At 47.7% G+C, this 23,171-nt stretch overlaps 1 protein-coding gene across 2 annotated transcripts; it reads right to left on the bottom strand.

Moving 5' to 3' along the window:
- Window positions 1-3,232: 3,232 nt before the first annotated feature.
- On the bottom strand, window positions 3,233-3,948 carry LOC136513662 (subtilisin-chymotrypsin inhibitor-2B-like). Of its 2 annotated transcripts, none has more exons than XM_066507626.1 (2): window positions 3,861-3,907; window positions 3,233-3,767 (listed from the first exon to the last, which is right to left on the bottom strand). In XM_066507626.1, the coding sequence occupies exon 2, from the start codon at window positions 3,692-3,694 to the stop codon at window positions 3,470-3,472; it is 225 nt and encodes a 74-aa protein (XP_066363723.1). In that variant the 5' UTR covers window positions 3,695-3,767; window positions 3,861-3,907; the 3' UTR covers window positions 3,233-3,469. The 2 variants fall into 2 exon arrangements, with proteins under 2 accessions (XP_066363723.1, XP_066363722.1); XM_066507625.1 differs by having other exon boundaries at window positions 3,235-3,717; window positions 3,861-3,948.
- Between the last annotated feature and the right edge of the window lie 19,223 nt (window positions 3,949-23,171).

The raw sequence follows: 23,171 nt of genomic DNA, 5'->3' as shown, positions 1-23,171 counted from the left end.
TGGACCTGCTCATGGGTTGTCCTCTGGGCCGTTCAACACGTGATGGAGTATGCACTGGGATTGAGGCTGTGTTTAGTTGGAGGAAAAGTTGTAATTTGGGTACTGTAGCACTTTCGTTTTTATTTGGCAAATAGTATTCAACTATAGACTAATTAGGCTCAAAACGTTCGTCTCATGATTTCCAACAAAACTATGCAATTATTTTTTTTTCGTCTACATTTACCGTTCCATGCACGTATCGTAAGATTTGATGTGACGGATACTGTAGCACTTTTTTGGAACTATTTTTAGAACTGAACACGCGCTGATTTGGCCGGTTGGCCCATAGAACTAATAGCAACTTGTTGTACAGAAGGAAAGTGAGCATCAACGCGGAGGGTGTCGGATGACCAGGGAATCTAAGGGGCTGTTTGTTGTGGCTCCTAAATTTTAGTCGTTGTCTTATCGGATGTTTGGACATATGCATAGAGTATTAAATATAGACTAATTACGAAACTAATTACACAGTTTACGACTAATTTGCGAGACGAATCTTTTGAGCCTAATTAGTCCATGATTTGACAATGTTTAGCTACAGTAAACATATGCTAATGATAGATTAATTAGGCTTAAAAATTTCATCTCGTGGAGTACTGACGGATTATGTAATTTGTTTTTTTATGAGTATCCGAACACCCTATACAACATTCTCCCGACACACCTCCTAAATTTTAGTAGCTGAATCCAAACACCCCTAAACTCAGCGGCGGCAGCAAGAGCTCGAGGCGAGCATACGCTCGATCTATCCCTTTCTCCTTTTCCTTGTTCTATATACTTCATGCGTATGCATTTCCTTGTATCTAGAAGCTTCCAGACCCCATTGTGTGCTACTCAGTGTCCAATCGTTGAGTAATACTAATACTTGTTGGTTCATGACAATCACCAGCTACATCAAGTTGATATACCATCCTGAAAACCCTTGCCCTGTGCTTATCAAAAAGATTCGCACAGCCTACAAAACTTTTCGGAAACGCACAGACAAAAGTATTTAACAAGGGTCTAAAGTTTATTGACTAAATTTTATATCACTTTAGCTCTCGAGTCAACCAAGATTCAATTATGTTGAACAGCTGTTTTATAATGAAAGAAAGTGAAAACAAACAACTAAACCGCTTACATTTATTCATTCGTGCAAGGATGGACGGCATTTTATTTATGCAAGAACGATGCCATTATTTAGTAATAATTTATAGGAAAGAAACACGTACATTATTTATGCAAGAACGATGCAAGAACGATGCCATTATTTATGCAAGAACGACCGAAGCTAGCTAGGCATCAGCCAGCATCTTATCAGCCGACGTGGGGCGTCTGGGCGACGGTGTCGACGAAGATGCGGACGCGGTCGGGGCGATAATCCGCGGTCACAATCGAGCCGACGGGCAGCACGACGATGTCGGCGTCGGGCTTGTCCTTGAGGATCGCCTTCTTGGCTTCCTCCACGCTGAACCCCACCACCTCCGGCCACGACGTCTTGGCGCCGCCCGGTGCCGTCGTAGCCGTGGAGCTCATGGTGGTCGTCGTCGGTCGAGAACTGCAAATCAACTGATGATGATGCTCAGGCCTGTGTGATCTGAAAGGAAATTTACGAACTACTACTAGTACTGTATTATTGCAAAAAAAAAAAAAAAACATAAGGTATAGAAAGGCACACTCACGAGCAATTGTTGGTTGTTATCGTGCTTTCTTGTACTGCTGCTGGTTATTAAGCGAGTATGGCACCGGTGAGGTATTTATAAAGAGCTGCTAGCTGCAGGCAGTATGTGTGTGTGTTCATCAGGATTATTAGCCTTTGGCTAGCTCGCTAAGCACAAACAAATAAGAAAAAAAAAATGTTGATGGATGGTACCAAAAATCGTAGCTGCTCCACAGCGCTCAACAATGCATCTACGCACGAGGCACACGAGGAGGTGAGCCCTGCATTGGCCCCACCAGCCAGAAAAAAAAAACAAGAAAAGGAAAGATAGCAACGCTGCAGAAACATCTCGCTTGCAGCCAACAAGTGATATTATTGCTTGCAGCCAGATAGTCAGCAGCTTCAGTACGCGTAGCTGGCACGTACTGTTATTGACACTCAGTGAGCAGTCCCATAACCCACTAGACGTTCGGGTGTTCGTATTACGGATATTTCGCGACAGTATTCGAGGCTGAATTTGTTTAGAGGCACTTAAATCTATCCGTATCCGAGTCTGGATATTCAACACCCGATATTATATCCGTATCCGAATATTCAAATCATATATTTATGATGTCGATATCCAATCGTATCATATCCGACATGGTTGACACTATCCGTATTCGAATTCGAATCCAGACAGAAATATGAAAATAAATGTAATATCAATGATATCCGTTCGTATCCGATCCGTTTTGATCCAATAGTTCCAACGACGTCTGTCACCCGAGTGTCATGTCTCCCTAAAACACGAGATTCCAACGAACAACACTAATCGAGTGTCGGATCCCATCCAAACACTCGATTTCTATAACCACTCTATCCAGATCTAAAGATTACAAATAAAATATATCAAGTAAATGCAAAAATTAAATTATAAAATAGCAAAAAAAAAATTACCAGATAATTACTATGAAGTGCAAATTGGAAGAAATAAAAAAAGCAAATAAAACATACAAACAACAAATAAAAAATACAGAAAAATAACCAGATTATTTCAAAGGAGAAGCAAATCAAACATACAGAAAACAAAAAAAAGGCCAAGAAATGATCAGATAACTGTTCGGGTAATTCTGACCATTCTCATTTATGAATAATAAATTTAAACTAATTAAATATAGAACTTACACATAAATAGAAGTAGTAAAATATGATTCATTAAGACGTAGTCTGCTCATACTATAGAAATAAAACTGCATGCATACACACGAACATGGTAGGAGCTAACGACTGCTATATTTGTATGCAACGCGGGGGCGGAGTGGCCGGGGCCAGGAGTCGCATGCTGTGCTGTATGTTTGATTTGCTTACGGTCTAGAGCCAGCTACTTGGTCTGCTGCACACGAAACGTAGCTGCATGCCTCGGTACCCGTGAAAGGCTCATACTGCTGTTGTACGTTCACTGCTACGCCAGAGATGAAAGACAAGAAAGAAACAGATGCGGCAGATTAAATGACAGAGGGATCGGACGGCTCAAAAAATCGAGTGTTGGACGCCCAGAAATCACTCGGACGACGGTTGGATTTAACGTTCATATATTCATTCGTGCAAGGATGAACGACATTCTGATACATTTATTTATGTATGCAAGAACGATGACACTATTTGATTTAGTGATAATGTATATAGTAGGAAAGAAAAACACGAATACATCCATTATTCGGCAGATGCACAGACACGCATACATATTTTATTCAAGTTCTGGAGCGAGGAGCGAAGGAAGCTGTGCATGCAGCAGCAGCAGCAGCGAGCTTATCAGCCGACATGGGGCGTCTGGGCGACGGTGTCGACGAAGATGCGGACGCGGTTGGGGCGGTAATCCATGGTCACAGGCGAGCCGGTGGGCAGCACGACGATGTCGGCATCGGGCTTGTCCTTGAGGATCACCTTCTTGGCTTCCTCCACGCTGAGCCCGACCACCTCCGGCCACGACGTCTTGGGGCCGCCGCACTCCGGTGCCGCCGTCGCCGTGGAGCTCATCGGTTGTCGGTCGCGAATTGAAACTGCAAATCAATTGATGACGATAATATAATATATATAATGATGCTCTGCCCTGTGAATTAAAAGGAAATTAGCAAACTACTGGTAGCCACTATATTAGTATTGCAAAAGGCCAAAAGCGTAAGGTATAGAAAGGCTAACTCACGGGCAAGCGTGGCTTGTTATTGCGCTTCTTCTGCTACTCAGCTACTGGTTAAGCGAGTATGCACCGGTGAGGTATTTATAGAGCTGCTGCAACCAACAGGGGCAGATGTGTCCGTGTGTGTGTTCTTCATCAGGATTATTGGTCTAAAGCTAGGCAGATATAATTAAACAGAAAAGAAAAAGATAATGTTGTTGATGGTGCCAAGAAATCGTAGCTGCTCACCAATAATGCATCCATTATATACGCACGAGGCACACGAGGTGGCCCCTGCAGCCAGTAGAAAACAAGAAAAGAAAAAGATAGCAACGCTACACACACATGCATCCATGGTTTCTCCTCCCCGGCAACCAAATAGCTAGTCAGGCAGTCAGCAGCTTCAGTACGCGCAGCAGACACCGACAGAAACTTGACAATTATAGTGAATTATTAATGGTCCCTCCACGTTTTTCTCGTTATATTCTTCTCCTCTCATCGACAACTAGCTAGTCTAGGATCAGCTCATCTTTAGCTACATATAGTTGCTCCTGCTACATATCCTTGATGGTGATACATGCCCCGTTATATGTGGATTAGCGCCATGTTTGTTTGGGTTTGTTTGGCTTATAAGTCGTATTTTTTCAGTCAACAAACAGTATTTTTCTCTTACACCAAATCAGCCAACAGTATTTTCAGTCATGGCTTATCAGCCAAACAAGCCCAAACGAACAGGGTGTTGATTCTGAGACGGAAGACCACTTAATCCTCAGGTACCGCTTCTCCAAAAATCAGTGGAACCGAATGGGCTTTGAGACTGAAAACGTCCAGATGACCTCGCTCTGGAACATCACTCGACCGACCGGATTCCCCACTGCTCACTCAGCAAGTTGCATTCAACTGATATGCTGGATGTTATGGAAACACAGGAACGATGTGGTCTTCAACAATATGGCGCCCTCGTACAATCGTCTCCGGGGAGCATGCATAGACGTCGTGAAACCTATGGAACTTTTGCTTGCCTATTGCTGATCGGGGTGTAGCTGCCCACTGGTGTAATGTAGTTTCCTTATGAATTAAGTCCTACAAAAAACTGTCCTACACCTCCTCCAATGTACTCTGTCATATGGAACTGAGCAACAAGCTTTTGTTGCTCCAAGGCAATCAAGTAGGTGGGGAGTGCTTTTCCCCTCCGATTATCCTAAAAAAAATATATTACAAGATCTATCCTAGCTAGAGAGAGATTATTCAGTTAACCTGCATATGGAGAAACCAAGTAACCGACCGCGAATCTATCGACCGACCACTTAAACTGTCTTGTTAATTGACCCCAAATGCTATGCTTGTGGCACGGTGGCAGAATTTTTCTTCCATAAATGTAGTTTTTGTTAACTTTAATATCACTGTCATGGACCTGCTCATGTGTTGTCCTCTGGGCCGTTCAACACGTGATGGAGTATGCACTGGGCTTGATTTTGGCAGGTTGGCCCATAGAACTAATAGCAACTTGTTGTACAGAAGGAAAGTGAGCATCAACGCGGAGGGTGTCGGATGACCAGGGAATCTAAACTCAGCGGCGGCAGCAAGAGCTCGAGGCGAGCATACGCTCGATCTATCCCTTTCTCCTTTTCCTTGTTATATATACTTCATGTGTATGCATTTCCTTGTATGTAGAAGTTTCCAGAACCCATTGTGTGCTGTGTCCAATCGTTGAGTAATACTAATACTTGTTGGTTCATGACAATCTCCAGCTACATCAAGTTGATATACCGTCATCCTGAAAACCCTTGCCGTGTGCGTATCAAAAAGATTCGCAAGCGCGTTTTCATAATCTTTGTGTGACAGGCCCCCGCGTCGCCCCCACGCAGGCGACACGGGAGGCGACCCAAACCCTAGCCGCCTCTCTTCCTTCCCTCCCTCTCTCCAGCCGCACCGTCGCCGGAGCAGGCCGCTGGCATGTCCGTGCAGCTTGCCGGGAGGGCGGCGGCGAGGCTCTTCTTCACGGTGGAAGCTGCGACGGTGGGGGACGAGCTCGCGTGCGGCGTCCTGGGGCACGGCGTGGTCGCTGGGGCAGGTGGTGGCGCCGGCGTCTTCAACGGCTGTTTGGGGCAGTCTCCTCGCTTCGGCGTCCGGATCCGGCGGTCCAACGACCGGATTCGCGCGGATCTCCAGCGGGCCGCGCCTGGGCAGGCGCTGGGTGGCGGTGGCGGCGGCGGCGGCTCGTGTCCAAGACACCGCGGATCCGCGGGTACGGCGCCTGCGGTGCGGGGCGTTACGTCCAGGGGCGCGCGCGGTGGCGGCTGCGTCGCCTAGGGCCAGGTCCCTTCCCTTCCTCGCGCTTGGTGGCGGCGTGCGCAGTAGCGGGGCGGCGGGGCGTGCCCTCGCGCGAGCCGTGTGGGGCTCGACGGGGCCGCCTGCTGCGGCTGCGGCGGTGCTGGCCAGTGCCCGTGCAGGTGCCGGGCGGTGGCGAGGGCTCCTTCTTCCTCCCGCTTCCCCCTTTCCTCCTCGACCATGGCGTGGAGGCGGCGGCGCCAGCTGGGGTCATTGGGTCTGGCGCCCTGACGGCCAGATCCGGTGCCCCCAGGGTAGGGGGCGGTGCCCGAGGTGGCTGGCGGAGGTCGGCAGCGTCGACGGCGGGTGCTTGAGCCGGCGACGATAGCTGGCGACGGCTTCGGCGTGCAGCGGGGTGATGTGCGTGGCAGGGTAAGTCCAGCTCTGCATGTTGCCCGGTCGGAGGGGATGGCTGCCGACGCAGCTGTGCGGCTGCTGTGAGCAGCCGGCGCGTCAATGCCCCTATGGAGGGGCTTCTGCGGGATGGCAGTGACGACGACGGTGGCGACAGGCTACATTCTGGCATCTTGGCTCGACGTTTGTGCTAGGGGCACCTTGGGCGAAAGCCTTGGCGATGGTGACACCTGTGGGCGCTGTTTTCCTTGTTGGGGGCGGCATGTTCTTGTGCCCCCAGCCATGTCTTCCACGGGTGGAAACCCATTCCATTCCTAGATAAGCGACGGCGGCGCTATCGACGTCGTACCCTTCCTGAAGGCGTCGCTGTGGAAATTCGTCTCGGCCGTGATGTCTCCTTCAGCGGATGTCCTCTGCCTCTCAGCGTCCGGTTGACGCGAGACAGCGAGTTCTGCATTGTGAAGTCGGAGCTGCTGCATCAGGTGATGTAGCTCGGCAACGATGACTCGGGTCGAACTCTCCTTCTCCGATGGCTGGGTTTCAGCTTTAGAGGCTCGGCAATCGCCGTGGGCGGGGCGTGGGATCAAGGCAGGAAGTCGGAGCTGCTCTTCGCGTAGTCGTTGAGCTCGGCAACGATGAGCTGTTGCAGCCTCCTGCTTCGGGCCCGTTGGTATGATATCTTAGGATGGGTCGTCAGTGTTTTGCCATGGGAAGTCGGAGCTGCTGGCTGCTTTGCAACCATGCTTGGCAATGATGACTTATGGTAGTGGTGTACTCTACTGCGTTGCGTGGGTGGGCTAACCTTTCGTAGTGTTTGGTGCCACGCTTGGCTACCTTTGCTTGTATATAAACTTCATTCGTCTTAATTGAAAGGCAGAGCTCCTGCCATTGTTTCAAAAAAAAGATTCGCACAACCTACAAACACAATTGGATTCAGGTGAGGCACTCGGCAAAGAACACACGGTAAAAAATTGATCGGCAAAGCCCTCTTTGCCGAGTGTCTTTTATCGGGCACTCGACAAAGAAAAGCGACCGTCACGGCGCCGGCCCCGTTGACGATGGCTTTGCCGAGTGCCAACCCTGTAGGCACTCGGCAAAGATTTTTTTTATTTTTTTTAAAAAATTTCTTTGTCGAGTGTCAATGCTGCAGGCACTCGGCAAAGATTTTTTTATTTTTTTTAAAAATTCTTTGCCGAGTGCCCACTGGCCGGCGCTCGGCAAAGTTTAATTTTTTTAATTCTTTGCCGAGTGCCCTCTTGCCATCACTCGGCAAAGTTTCGATTTTTTTTAAAAAAATTCTTTGCCGAGTGCCCTCTGGGGCCGGCACTCGGCAAAGTTTGAATTTTTTTTAATTCTTTGCCGAGTGCTCTCTGGCCGGCACTCGGCAAAGTTTGAATTTTTTTTAAAAAATTCTTTGCCAAGTGCCCTCTTGCCGGCACTCGGCAAAGTTTGAATTTTTTTTAAAAAAAATTCTTTGCCGAGTGTCCTTTGGCCGGCACTCGGCAAAGTTGGAATTTTTTAAAAAATTCTTTGCCGAGTGCCATGGCACTCGACCAAGCTGGAAAAATGGTTTTCCGTCAGCCCATTTTTTCAGCTTTGCCGAGTGCTATGACCATGACACTCGGCAAAGGGGTCCTTTGCCGAGTGCAACACTCGGCAAAGTGACCCAAAACGGCCATTTTTTATTTTTTTACATTCCATCATGACAAATAAATTCATACAATCATATAGCTCATTCATCACATATATATCTCATCCATCCACACATCCATCCGCACATATCACATCCATCACAATATATATCACATATATAATAATAAGTGCTCAAGTCCATCCAAATAAATCCACAAGTCCATCAAAGTCCATCAAAGTCCACAAGTGCATCACAAGTATATCACAAGTCTATCACCAAGTGAACAACAAATGAAAAAAATACAACATGGACTCATCTCGGGCACTACGACTGTGGTGAAGGCCCAGCTGCATCATTCGGAGGTGCATGAGGTGGATTATTCGAACCACCGTCAGATGGAGACTGCACAAAGGAGTAAAGATTGCATCTGAGACAAGATTATTTAGATAGCTAATCCAGGAAGGTAGAGGCCATACAAGCAAAACACAAGCGAAAGTAAAAAACTTTCATACTCACAGGAGTAGCTGCAGCTGCAGGACGCGGAGGCGGAGGTGGAACCAACAGCCCAGCTGGTAGAGAGAAGCCCACACGTTTCACAAGCCCTTGTAGGAACTCCGTAATGTCCATTAGCCTTTGCGCCTAGGCCTGCCGCTCAGTCCGCTCGGCGTCCAGCTGGGCCGCCAGCTCCTGACGTTGCCCATTTCTTGTTCCAGACGGGCCTGCAATATTTCACTCCAATGTTTCAGTAATGCAAAGCTAATTAAGGTGTGTAAAGATCAATGTATGATGAGTAAAACAGGAATAACATTGAGTGCCTCAACTCGGTGCTGTGCAGCGGTCGGCCATGTGCGAATGGCCGGGCTCTCGCTCGTGCTCCGTGCTCGGATCTAGGAGAGAGAGGGAGTAGAGGCCGTGTCGATGACGTCGTCGCCAAGCCAGAACCGCCCATGCTTCTTGCCTTGCCCCGCCCTCATGATGACCTCTACATCGAAGTCCTAGGTGCTCGGATCATGGTCTGACCCATGGAGCGACCTCGCCACCTTAGTGTACTCACTGATGCGGGAGTGGACGCTTGGGTTCGTGTATGTCTTGGGCGGTTCCTCCAGGTTGAAGGAGACATCGGACGTCGCCTTACCCTTGTGGGCCATACACCATGCCTGGAAGTCCGAGCAAGCCTGACCACTATGTGACACCACCTGCGAGAAAGACAGCACGATGATTACAAATCAGGCAGAACTGAGCGTCATAATAGATAAATGAATTCGCATACCTATGCTTGTTTGTATTCAGCGAGGCCGCGGCTGTCTTGATGGTGTGCTGGACCTTGCATCTACAAACAACGGTCCTGGGCATCCCTGTGCATCTTGAGGTACTCCTCCGTGAACCACCTCTCCACCACCATCGCCCAGCACTCGGGATACGCTTGGCACCACCAGGGAATCATCTACACGTCATCAAGTATTGGACATATAAGAAGATCAAATTAAACCAACTTAATCTCAAAACGAATCAATATTGATGTTCTTCATTTACCTCAAGGTACTGCTCCCGAGTCAGCTGCATCTCTCTTGCGTCTTTCTTGGTTTTCCTCTCTCCAAGCTTCGACCCATAGTAGGTTACGATGGTCTGGATGCGTGCCTCGTGATGCATGTCGGTGATGAGTTTTCTACAGGCTTTGGTAGTCACCTGCTCCGCCCTGGCCTCAAATCCCTCCTCGCATCTGTAATAAGTCTACATACAAAAGCGATGTATCCATTCATTATTTCAAGAAAAGTCCAATGAATGCGACGTATTGAGCAATGTTGTGCGAGGGAGACTTACCCAAAGCTCTGCCTTCACCCACGCCGCCTTGTTGGGGTACTCCACATTGGTGGCGATGGTGTAGTGGTCAAACGAGTAGGCCAGCTCCATCTTCGATGCGTACGTGACTATGCCGGGGAAGTGTTGCCTGCACAGAAGACCCAGGATGTCATTGACTAGCCATGCGTTACCACCCGACACAACCACCCAGTTTCTGCACAAGTGATTAAGAAAAATTATTAGTTTTTTTCATCATATCTGTTGTAACACGACCTCCGAGAGTGGCGGAGACCTACACGGCCAGCGGTTCGCAAAGACGTCTCCGACCAACTACCTAAGCAAAGGCCTAGCTACCACGCCTCCAGACCCAGAAAGATGACGGTTTCTCAGACTGCTTGCAGGACGCTGCCGGTGACCCTAGCGCAGCCTCCATCCGGTTAGCTCGTAGGCGTCTCCGGGCGGAGGGGCGGAGGCCGCCCCACTGCAAGTATAATCAAGTGCCAACGTTACCTACGTATGTGTGCAGGTAACCAGAGGAAGGCGCTCGTGGACGGCGCGGGCGCGCCGGTTTGGCCTCCGTTCGTAGGGCCAGAGACCCAAGCAGGAGGACGGCAATACTGGGCATCGGGGGTCTACGGCCTTGGCGTCCCAGGGTCGGAGACCGATGGCGGAGGCCTAAAGGCCCGTCGCCGAATCCTGAAGCCTCATGGGGCGGAGACCGACGACGGAGGTCCAAAGGCCCACCACCGAATCCTAAGGCCTGATGGGCCAGCTGATCGCGCAGGCCCAGTACCTGAGGGCGGCATGACAAGATTACCCCCGAGAGAAAAGGCGAGTAGTGGAATATTTTGAGAATGTACTGTAGCAGTTGAAGGGTACTATTGTAAACTCTGTAAAAGTGGTAGTTGAGCCCTATAAATTGGGAACACTTGTAACAGCACAGGAGGTGGGAAGATGAATGAATGAAACCCTGGTTTTATGTGCCATTTCCCTACACGCCCACTTGTCGTGCCTGTTTCCCGAGCCTCCGCCTGAGGGCAGCGCTTGGCAGGCGGAGGCCTCTACCCCCTCCATACTGTCTATGACCACAAGTCTCAACAATATCATATGAAGTAGTAGTGATAACATATAAAGTTACTTACTTTTGCCCTTCGGGGCGAATCACTGGGCGTTGGTGAGGAAGCGGAACATGTGGGAGGCTCGTGGGACCTCGCAAGTAGACACTCGAAGAGGAGTCGGAGGAAGCAGAACCCGTGCCTACCGCCTCCAACTCGTCGTCCTCGTGCATCCCCTCCTCCTCGTCCATCTGCCGAACTAGCTCATCGTCCGACTCATCCACGGGCGCCACCTCCTCCTTCGGCTCCTCCTCACACGGCGTGGGAGGAGACGGCCCCCTCATGCATCCAGCGGTCCTCCTCCTCCTCCTCCTGTCCAATCCCTCCATCGCCCCCTCCTCCTACAGCCGGCATGGTCTTTGGTAAATCGAGTTCACGAACCTATGACGGTCGCCTGCCATCTTTGTTCAATCACCTGCAACAAAAAAGAAAAACAAGACATAATTAGAAATAGGTGCAAAAATGAACAAAACATAATTACAAAAAATATAGTATTACATGTATTAGAAATAATCTTCATGATTGAGATTAGCTGGATCATAGGTCTCGTCATCACTATCAACATTGTCCAACTCATCAACACTATCCGAAGGAGGAATGTTGTCTTCATTGTCATTGCCTAAACATAATCGCTCAAGCATTTGTATGTCCTTCAGATTTCGCACCTCGTCTCCAGCGTCCTCGTCATCATCCCTTTCATTGTCTACTTCCATTCCTATCTCTTCAGTTAAGTCTATGTCAAACCTCCCTTGTAGTCCCTCTTCTTGATAGAACTCTCCATCATATGTGTTTGGGTTGAAGTTGTAATCTTCATTGTTTGGGACAGGTAGTTTACCGTGTGGCGATACCTTGTGCACAATAGACCAACCCTTAAGATGCTCGGCGTCTTTGCACACGTATGACATATAATAAACCTGGACGGCCTGTTGAGCCACAATGTAGACATCTTTTCCTGGATAGATGGAATCCTGTTGAATTTTGACTAGCCCAAGCTTAGGGGTCCGTCTCGTTACTCTAGGATGAAACCAGTGGCATTTGAATATGACAGGAGTAAGAGGTTTAGAACCATAGAATGATAGTTCGTAGATTTCTTCAATTCTTCCATAATAGTCGAGTCCATCAGTGCCGGGTGTAATAACTCCGCTGTTTGTGGTTTTTCGATTGGGCCGACTCTGCTCGTAGCTTGCTATGTGAAAACAATATCCATTCACGTCATAACTGGTAAATGACTTGACCCTAATGGCACAGCCGTTTGCAACCTATCTCAGCTCGTCACTTATAGACGCATCAGTTTGAGCTTTCTGTTTGAACCAACAAATGAAATCGGGGCTCCCTGGTCCCACACCCTGTGAAAGAAAGGTATCATTTTCTTGCAGGGTAGGTTGCCTTGATCCATGCCAGGATTGACGAAGAAATTCCCTATACCAACGAGAAACAAGGGGGTTGGACGAAAAAACAAGGATATACGGCGAAATGAAACAAGTTCGTTTAGAACTTACCCAATGAATGGCTACACCTTGACAAGGTTGGTCAACACATATAGCATGATACTATGCCACTCTTCATTTTTCAATTGCTTAGTGGTCGATGCACTTGCGCTTCCGAGTTGCCCTTGGAAAAGGTTGAGGTTCGATTCATTTTCGCCAGCATTGTAACGAGGGGGTGGATTATAAACGCTAGGAAGTTTCTCAGTGTAGTATTTCTCTATGAAGTTCGACACCTCCTCTAGAATGTATGCCTCTGCAATGGAAGCCTCAATTTTGGCTTTATTTCTACATTTTTTTACGAAGAGTCTTCAGACATCTCTCGATTGGATAGCACCAACGGTTCTGCATGGGCCCCCCCATCCATGCCTCATACGGGAGGTGCACAATCAAATGCTGCATCGGCAAGAAGCCGGGTGGAAAGATCTTTTCCAACTTACAAAGCAACACGGGTGCCGCTTTTTCCAAGTCATCAATAACAGTCCGAGAGAGCTCCTTGGCACAAAGCTGGTGGAATAAGTAGCTAAACTCTGCCAGCACTTGCCAGACATGCTCCGGGACATAGCCTCGAACCATCGCCGAAAGAAGCCGCTCAATCCATATGTCGTAGTCATGACTCTTCATCCTATTCACTCGTAGAGTGTCTAAGTTCACTCCCCTCTTTAGATTCGCTGCATACCCATCAGGGAACATTAACGTCTTGATCCATTCAAGTACTTCCCTCCTTTGGTCCCTTTTCAAGACGAAATCAGCCTTAGGCCTTCTCTAGGTCTTACCACGACTAGGAGGCTGCATCTCTTGATTTGGTCTATCGCACAATGTTGCTAGGTCCACTCTAGCCTTAGGGTTGTCCTTAGACTTTTCAGTGTCCATAAGTGTTGCCCAAAGTGCCTTGGCGACATTCTTTTCAGTGTGCATTACATCAATGTTATGTGGCAGAAGAAGGTCATCGAAATAGATTAGCCTCGTCATGCCCGAGATATGAGTCCACATATATTGCTCACCATATCCCACAAAACCACCTTCTTCATTAGGCACGAGAGCATCTATCTGAGCATGAACCTCGGCACCAGTCATCATCCGAGGTGCATCAGATATCACTTTGACACCTTTCGTAAAGTTCTTGATGTCTTGTCTGAATGGATGGTCAAGAGGTAGGAATTGACGATGTCTGTCGAACGATGAATACTTGCCACCCTTCTACAACCAAATGAACCTTACACCTTCCTTGCATATTGGGCAAGGGAACTTCCCGTGAACACACCAGGCGCAGAATATCCCATACGCTAGGAAGTCATGCAGGGAGTAGTGGTACCAAACATGCATTTTGAAGGTTGTCTTTGTAGCTCGATCGTATGTCCATGCCCCTTCGTCCCAAGCACAGACCAATTCATCAAACACGGGCTCCATGAACACACCCATATTACTCCCTGGGTGTCCAGGAATTATCAATGACATGAATACGTTATGTCGTTGAAAGGAGACACCGAGGGGAGATTAAGGGGGATAACGAAGATGGGCCAACATGTGTATGGGGCAGCCATCATTCCATAAGGATTGAACCCATCTGTTGCCAGCGCGACACGTGATCCAAGCTTCACCATCGGATGGATGTACCATCTTGTCAGGATTGTACTGTTTGCCATTTTTGTACCATGTCATCTGTTTTGCGGATTCCTCGGTCATATATAGCCGTTGGATCCTCGGTAGGAATGGAAGGTACCATAGGATTTTCACAGGGATCGTAAGGTGCCTCTTCTGGCCATCATCAAAGTCTACCTCTAGGTACCTGGAGGATTTACACTTTGGACAGAACTTTGCATGCTCGTGTTCTTTCCTAAATAGGACGCGCCCCTTCGGACAAGCATGTATCTACTCATACGGCATCTTAAGTGCTCGAAGGAGTTTCTGTGACTCGTACATGCTCTTTGGTAGAATGTGGCCCTCCGGAAGCAGGGTGCCAATCACGGCCAACATCTTATCGAAGCCTGGTCGACTCAAGTTTAACTTGGACTTCAACCCCATTAAGCGTCCAATGGCATCCAGTTGAGACACCATTGACCGATCATGAAGGGGTTTCTGTGCCGAGTCCATCATGTCGTAGAACACCTGTGCGACTGCCTCCATCTCCTCCTTCTCACGTCCCTCATCGAACTGTCCTTGGTGAAAGTCATCTAACATGGCTGATACCCCGGCATCAGCATCAAAAGCCTCCACCCGTGGTCTCACCACCTCCTCTCTCATACGATGGGCTTCACCATGGTGTACCCACCGGGTGTAGTCCGGTGTAAATCCATTCTTCACAAGATGTTTACCCATTTCCACCTTGTTTACCCTCCTCCTGTTTCCACATTTGCTGCAGGGACACAAAACTAGGCAATGTCCTTTAGTAGCCTTGCCAAATGCACTGTTCAAGAAAGCATCGGTCTTGTTCATCCATTCCATGGTGTAATCACTCTGACTTCTCCAGCCCGTGTACATCCACTGATGGTCATCCATCCTCTAACATATGTATCAGCGAGTAATGTAACCATCAATTGCATCTACATGGTGTTCCTACTATCTAATAGGTGAGGATAGGTCCTAATCCCACCCGCGGATACGTAGATGAGGTTAGTTTCCATGCTCTACTCCTATCCGAGACAGAATTTCGGCAGCACCTCCCCGCTCTTCTCCAGATACACGTCCTGCCAAAGAAGAGTGTGTATCCGAAGAACAACAGGGAGGTGATGCCGAAACTCTGTCTCGGACCAGAGCAGTCCATGGAAACTAACCCATCTACGCATCCGTGGAATGTCCAAAAAACGTGGACAATCCAAAACAGATACGGTCATAGATATTCAAAGATCTACATACCTCCAACCGTATCTCTTTCGAACGGGAGACGCCTAACTAGGTTATGCGATCTACGACCATGCTACGGAAAGAGGGGTTATACCTAGGGTGGCGGCGGAGTCAGGCTAGCGGGGCCATGGCGGGTTGGTGCAGTGGCGAGGCAGCGCGGTGCAGGCAGATTGGCACGGCGACGGGAACTCCGACTCGGCTCCGACGGGCTCTTCTCTACAAAAATGGAACAAAATACTGTCATTTAAAAAAAATTCAGCAGAACCTCCCCAGCACGGTGAGGTTTCCAAAACCTGCAAAAAACAGCGGCACGATGGCCGACAAGCACATATGTCTCAAGGGAAGCCATGTAATTTGGATATCAATCCATTCAGAAGAATATATCCAAGTAGTATCACTACTTCTACTACTACTTCCATTATTGCTACTACTACTACCACTAGTTCTACTACTACTACCACCACTATTGCTACAACTACTACCACTAGTTCTACTACCACTACTTCTACTACTACTACCACTAATTCTACTACTACTACCACTAGTTGTACTACTACTACTACCACTACTTCTAATACTACTACTACCACTAGCACTACTAGTACAATTAATACTACTACAACTATCACTACCACGACAACAACAAGAGAGAAGGCATACCTGACGGGCGCCGGGGGTAGGGGCGGGCGGTGTCGGGGTCGGGCGGCGTCGGGGTCAGAGTCGGGGTCGTCGGAGTCGGGAACAGGGTCGGGCACGGGCGCGGCCGGGGGCAGGGCCGGCCGGGGGTAGGGCCAGCCAGGGGCGGCCAGGGGCAGGGCACGGCCGGGGCAGGGCGCGGGTAGCGCGGGCGCGCGGGCAGCATCGGCGGCGCGGGCGCGCGGGTGGTGGCGGCGTGGGCGCGGCGTGCGGCGCGGGGGCTGGCTGGCTGTCTGTTTGACTGCCCGGCCGGCCGAATTTGCTTAAGTCCCAGAACCGCTCTTTGCCGAGTGCCGGATAAGGGAGGCACTCGGCAAAGATTTAATTTTTTTTAAATTCTTTGCCGAGTGTCCCAAATCTGACACTCGGCAAAGATTTATTTTTTTTAAAAAAAATTCTTTGCCGAGTCTCCTAGATCTGGCACTCGGCAAATTTTTTTTTTGAAAAAATACTTTGCCGAGTGCCCCTGGCACGACACTCGGCAAAGATTTATTTTTTTTTAAATGTCATTGCCGAGTGCCCTGTGAAGGCACTCGGCAAAGAGGAAAAATTTAAAAAACTTTACCGAGTGCCGGGGCATGGCACTCGGCAAAGGGGGTCTTTGCCGAGTGCCACAGATAAGGCACTCGGCAAAGAGGGTTTTGAATTTTTTAAAAAAAATTTCCTCTTTGTCGAGTGCTTTCATAGGGCACTCGGCAAAGACATTTAAAAAAAATTAAATCTTTGCCGAGTACCGTGCCAGGGGCACTCGGCAAAGTATTTTTCAAAAAAAAATTGCCGAGTGCTAGATCTGGGACACTCGGCAAAGAATTTTTTTTTAAAAAAAAATTAAATCTTTGCCGAGTGCCAGATCTGGGACACTCGGCAAAGAATTTTTTAAAAAAAATTAAATCTTTGCCGAGTGCCCAACAGCAGGCACTCGGCAAAAGAAGGACGTGGCCGAACACCGTTACGCGGGTCAGCATATGCCGAGTGCCGCGCTTTTGCCGAGAGTCTGGCACTCGGCAAAGAAGTCCTTTGCCGAGTTCATTTTTTTTGCCGAGTGCAATTCTTTGCCGAGTGCAGCACTCGGCAAAGAAGGTCTTTGCTGAGTGTCCGATTTTTAACACTCGGTAAAGTCTCTGTTTCCGGTAGTGAAAACTTTTTGGAAACGTACAGACAAAAGTCTGTTTGGATTTCCCAAGGGTCTAAAGTTTATTGACTAAATTTTAGATCACTTTAGCTCTTGAGTCAACCAAGATTCAATTATGTTGAACAGCTGTTTTATAACGAAAGAAAGTGAAAACAAACAACGAAACCGCTTACATTTATTCATTCGTGCAAGGATGGACGGCATTTTATTTATGCAAGAACGATGCCATTATTTAGTAATAATTTATAGGAAAGAAACACGTACACATAACACATTCATTATCCGGCAGATATACACGGACATGAATACATAGCATGTCCGAGCTATTCATTTTTATAGAATATTCACTTCTGGAGCAAGCAAGGAACGACCGAAGCTAGCTATGGCATCAGCCAGCATCTTATCAGCCGACGTGGGGCGTCTGGGCGACGGTGTCGACGAAGATGCGGACGCGGTCGGGGCGATAATCCGCGGTCACAATCGAGCCGACGGGCAGCACGACGATGTCGGCGTCGGGCTTGTCCTTGAGGATCGCCTTCTTGGCTTCCTCCACGCTGAGCCCCACCACCTCCGGCCACGACGTCTTGGCGCCGCCAGCCGCCGCCGCTGTAGAGCTCATGGTGTGGTCGTCGTCGGTCGAGAACTGCAAATCAATTGATGATGATGCTCAGGCCTGTGTGATCTGAAAGGAAATATACGAACTACTAGTACTGTATTATTGCAAAAAAAAAAAAAAATGTAAGGTATAGAAAGGCACACTCACGGGCAAGTGTTGCTTGTTATCGTGCTTTCTTGTACTGCTGCTGGTTAAGCGAGTATGGCACCCGTGAGGTATCTATAGACAGCTGCTAGCTGCAGGCAGGATGTGTGTGTGTTCATCTGCAGGATCAAACAAATTAAAAAGAGAAAAAGAAGAAAATGTTGATGCGTGGTGCCAAGAAATCGTAGCTGCTCCACCGTCCAACAATGTATTTACGCACGAGGCACATGAGGAGGTGGCCCCTGCATTGGCCCCCAAAAGCCAGAAAAAAAAGAAAAGAAAAGATAGAAACGCTGCAGAAACGCATCTCGCTTGTAGCCAAGTGATATTATTGCTTGCAGCCAAATAGTCAGCAGCTTCAGTGCGCATAGCTGGCACTGTTAGTGACACTCAGTGAGCACTCAGTCTCCCATAACCTCCGGCCACCACGTCTTCACAACATATATTCTTCTCCTCTCGTCGGCAGCTATAGCTAGTATATATCGGTTAAGCTCATCTTTACCTACATATATTATTGCTCCTGCTTAATTATCGTTAGAAAACCGTCTCAAAACAATTATCGTTAGGAAATCGTAGAGAGATTGTTCAGTTAATATAACCTGCATATGGACAGGCCAAGTGATCGATTGGTGCGAGGTAGATCCACCCAATCGATCAGCTAACCTGTTTTGTTCATTAATTATTACTCCTACCTGCAAGCCAACCGTTGAGCGTCACCGTTCTTGCTCGTAAAATTAGCCCAAATTAATGCTATGCTTGTGGCACGTTGGCAGATTTTTTTTTTGCATATATAAATGATGTTTTTATAGTTTCCAATATCATTTAATACGTCCATCTTGAAAGAACTCTTCGCCCTTACGTGTTCACACAGCCTACGGAACTTTTAGAGAACAATACTTCCGGTAGGGCGTCCGTCTATCTGGACGCTCCTGTTGGTAGCCCACGACACCAGCCTAATAACCTCCTCCTATCCTATCCTACTCATTCGTCCACTCATTTCTCCAGAAGACTCTCCAGCCACATATATAGTTTCTCAAAAAAATCACCGCAGCGCCGCAACCATGCTCCGTTGTGCGACCTTGGCATTCTCAATGGCATCCGAGCGCCCGCTGGCCAGCATATATCTCCACCGCGCCTGAACGTAGCCGCCCGCCATCCTCCCTCTCCATCACGCCTCCTGCTTGTCACGGCCGCCCGTCTTCCTCCTGGCCCTTGCGTCGTCCTCGCCTTGCACTGGTGCCTGGTGTGGCTGCCTCTTCAACCGCTTCGTCCGCCGTCCCATGACACAACCCTCCAGCCGGCGGCGCTCAGTAGATGAACTCCTCAATCACAGGTGTACGCAGACACACTACCCTCCTGTTTGTTATGCGTCGTGCTGTGCCAACTGCCTTGATGTGCCTTTGGCCCCCTCCTCATGTTGACGTTCTTCACGTTACTCATGCTAATGGTCGGCTTGCTCGTGGATGATCTTGGACAACAGCGCCATGGTGCCCTAGCGCATCCGGGGCGCACGAGTAGCTGTGCTCCCTCAATGCGGCAAGCAGCAAGATTGTTGCGCTGAAAGCGCATGTTGTAAGCGTATGTTTCAATTGTTTTAAATGTTTGTTGCAAGTGTTTCACATGAATATTGCAAAAGTAGATTGGGATATTGCATATGTTGCAATGGCTATACACGCATGTTGCAAGCGCCTGTTGCAAATATTTTATTTGTTTATAAGACGTATGTTGCAAGCGTTTTATCTGGATGTTGCACATGTTTCACGCATATGTTGCAAGTGTTTTATTTGTATGTTGCGTATGCTTGCAATTACTTTTCAAGTGTTTGTAGACGTTTTTGCAAGTGTTTCAGGCATATATTACAAATGTTTTAGCTATTTTAGATATACGTTGCAAGTGTTTTATCTAGATGTTGCTATATTTTGCAATAGTTTTTAAGTGTTTTAATGCTATGCTTGTGGCACGTTGGCATATTTTTTTTGCATATATTAATGATGTTTTTATTAGTTCTCAGTATCATCTAATACGTCCATCTTGAAAGAACTCTTGACCCTTGCTGTTCACACAGCGTACAAAACTGGGTGTTCGGCTGCACAAAAAAGATACAGCTGTTGCGGGCTGCAGCTACAGCTACAGTGTCCAGCAGACTGCACTAATAAACTACAATCTGTAAACTAGATACGCTACCGGTGAAAAATGTTTTGTTATCATTGCTTATTATAGTTTAGCTAGTGTCTTTAGTCCGAATATCTTCCGTTCTATTTGGCTAGTAATAACGAAGCGCACTTGCAGATCGAGTTGCAGTGTGCCTAGTACAATGGTATCAATAAAGCCCTCCAGTGCACGGAGTGGTGGAGCTACCGGCTTCTTGTTAATGATATCGCGGTTGGGCACGACACGTGTTGCACTGGCTAATTCGTCTCTAGTTGGATGGATCAGAGAGGTTCTTAGGGCACGAGTCACTGTTACTTATAACTGTCACAACCCATAAAACACCCTTGACAAAATTTTTGCTTAACACCTTAGTTAAGCTTGTTGTTTAGTTTAGCCGTGCGCTTCTTCAGATGGAGCCGCTGCCTAGGGTCTTCAGAAAAACACCGCCGCCGCCCTTGCTCCTAGGGCCTCGCCGTCGCCACGCCACCACCTAGGGCCCCTCTCCTTCTTCCTCTCAGGTGCGTCTGCTGGAGGTAAGAAGGAAAGTGGACCCATCTCTCTTTTCCACAGTTTATAGCAATGTTTTCCTAAACGGTAAACGGTAGACAGTCGGCGAGGTCTCGTGTAGCGTTTAGACCGTGTACACGGTTTTACACGGATTACTCGTTTTTACTTTATTTGTAAAAATAACTATAATAACCTGTGTATATATTCCTATAACATAGATAATATTTGTATATTCAAATAATTTTATTATGAAAGTATATTCCACAACTAATCTAATGGTACTTATTACACATCATAAACATTTGTAATATTTTGAAAATAACATAGATAAATTATTTTCAAAATATTACCCAGTGTTCGCCTACACGGCCGTGTAGACCGATTACACGACCGTTTTTTTACCGTTTACACGGCGATTCCGTGTAACCTACCGTTTATAGCCTAAACTGCACGTTCGGCTACCGAGTAGCGATTACACGCCGAGTAATCGGTCTACACGGCCGTGTAGGCGAACACTGGTTTATAGTTCCAGTTTGTTTAGGGTTTAGGCTAAATAAATTTTTGGTGAAATCAGATGATTTTCGGTCAGGATCATGTGTCCTACGATGTCTTCAGTGATTGCCACGACAAGATCACCGTTGCAGGCGTCGATTTCATCGGTAAACGGCCAATTTGTGACCTTTTATCTGCAATGGGAGGGGTGCTTCTGGGAGCCACCGACAAGGATAGCGACTCCGGGTCATCGATCTCATCGTCGATGGTCACGGAGAGGATTTCAAGGTCTTGAGGTGATGAATCTGCAGCCTATGTCGTACCCAACGATGCAACTGCCGATATTCTTTCAGTGATTTAGATGCGTTTTGGACTAGTTCCGAAGCGTTAGATCTTGTGGCATGTCCAATGTTTTGGGGGTTGGTTGTTGAAATCGGCATAAGGACTGCACTTTGGCTCTGGTGTTCGAGGGATGCCATCGGGGAAGGAGAAGATATAAGAATCTGGATATAATATTATGTATTTTTTATTTCAGATTTTTTCATGTGTAACTTGGAGATGTAGTGTGCAAAAAAAAGCTGGTTTTAGCCCTTGCCCAAACCTTGACCTAAGGTGCAATGCGGAGAAAGAGGCTCTATTGGGGGAGCGCATATAGCATATATGCATCCAGTGGTGGGCAACCCCTCCTCTTTTGGTAAAAAAAAAAAAAGTAAATCAAAGTTTCGAGAATTTAATTTAGACAACCGGGATTCAACTGTGTCGGACAGCTGTTTTTTAATGAAAGAAAGTGATAACAAACAACTAATCCCCTTTCATATATTCATTCTTTTTTTTTGAGACCAAAGAATAATTATATTAGATCATAGATGAGTATATAATCATGTTACAAGCAAACTGAAATACACTGTGTATATTCAAAACCTGATCATCTAGATTGTACCTACGCTTTGTATAGCCCAAAATCTCAACTCCAAACCTATATGACGACTCGTATAGTTGACCATAGGCAAACACTCGGTAAAAGGCCTGAGAACATATACCCAACGAACGACGGCCAACATTCCTGCAGACGAAGTGGAGAAACTTCTTCTTTGTTGTGTCTTCCTTCTTCTTTCTGCCACCAAAGAATAAGAAAAGACTGATCTGAACTTATTCTCCCTGGTCTTTCATTGTGGTCAGATCTAACCATAATAAAACGGTGAAGAGACCGGAAAAAATTATTCCATGACGACGACATTATCTCTGCCTTGATGTCGCCGTTCGGAATGCCAAGCCTCCATGTTGTCAAGCCGATGAAGTTGCCGACGCCGATGTCGCCCTCATTTTCAACAAAGCCGCCTTGGAGAAAACGAATCCATCCCACCCCCTCGCCATCGCCGGAGAGGAGGAGATAAAACCCTAGTACCAAGAAACTCGGCATGGAGAGACTCTAACCCTAGATGACTCTCTACTAGAAAACTTATAAAAAATGATAGATCGCTACTTCCTCCGGTCTCCGGCGACATGCATGAGGGGGAAGGGATGGGGACCAACGGTGGTGGATGCGGAGGCGACAGGGCGGCGGCGGCGCTAGGGCGAGCGACTCCTTTCATATATTCATCGGTGCAAAGGATGGACGACATTGTGATACATATATGCAAGAACGATGCCATTATTTAGTAATAATTTATAATAGGAAAAGAAACACGTACACATCCATTATTCGGCAGATACACACGGACACGATGGCATGTCCGAGTTATTCATTTTAATTATAGAATATTCAGTTCTGAAGCAAGGAAGGAACCGAAACTAAGGCAGCAGCTAGCTAGCCTCTTTATTATCAGCCGACGTGGGGCGGCTGGGCGACGGTGTCGACGAAGATACGCACGCGGTTGGCCACAAAATCGGTGGTCACACTGGAGCTGACGGGCACCACGACGATGTCGGCGTCGGGCTTGTCCTTGAGGATCACCTTCTTGGCTTCCTCCACGCTGAGCCCGACCACCTCCGGCCACGACGTCTTGGGGCCGCCGCACATCGTTGTCGTGGGTCGCGAA

The sequence above is a fragment of the Miscanthus floridulus genome, chromosome 16 (assembly GCF_019320115.1).
Source record: "Miscanthus floridulus cultivar M001 chromosome 16, ASM1932011v1, whole genome shotgun sequence".
Classification (NCBI taxonomy): domain Eukaryota; kingdom Viridiplantae; phylum Streptophyta; class Magnoliopsida; order Poales; family Poaceae; genus Miscanthus; species Miscanthus floridulus.
Note: the sequence above shows the minus strand (reverse complement) of the source record. Positions and strands in the feature narration are given on the sequence as shown.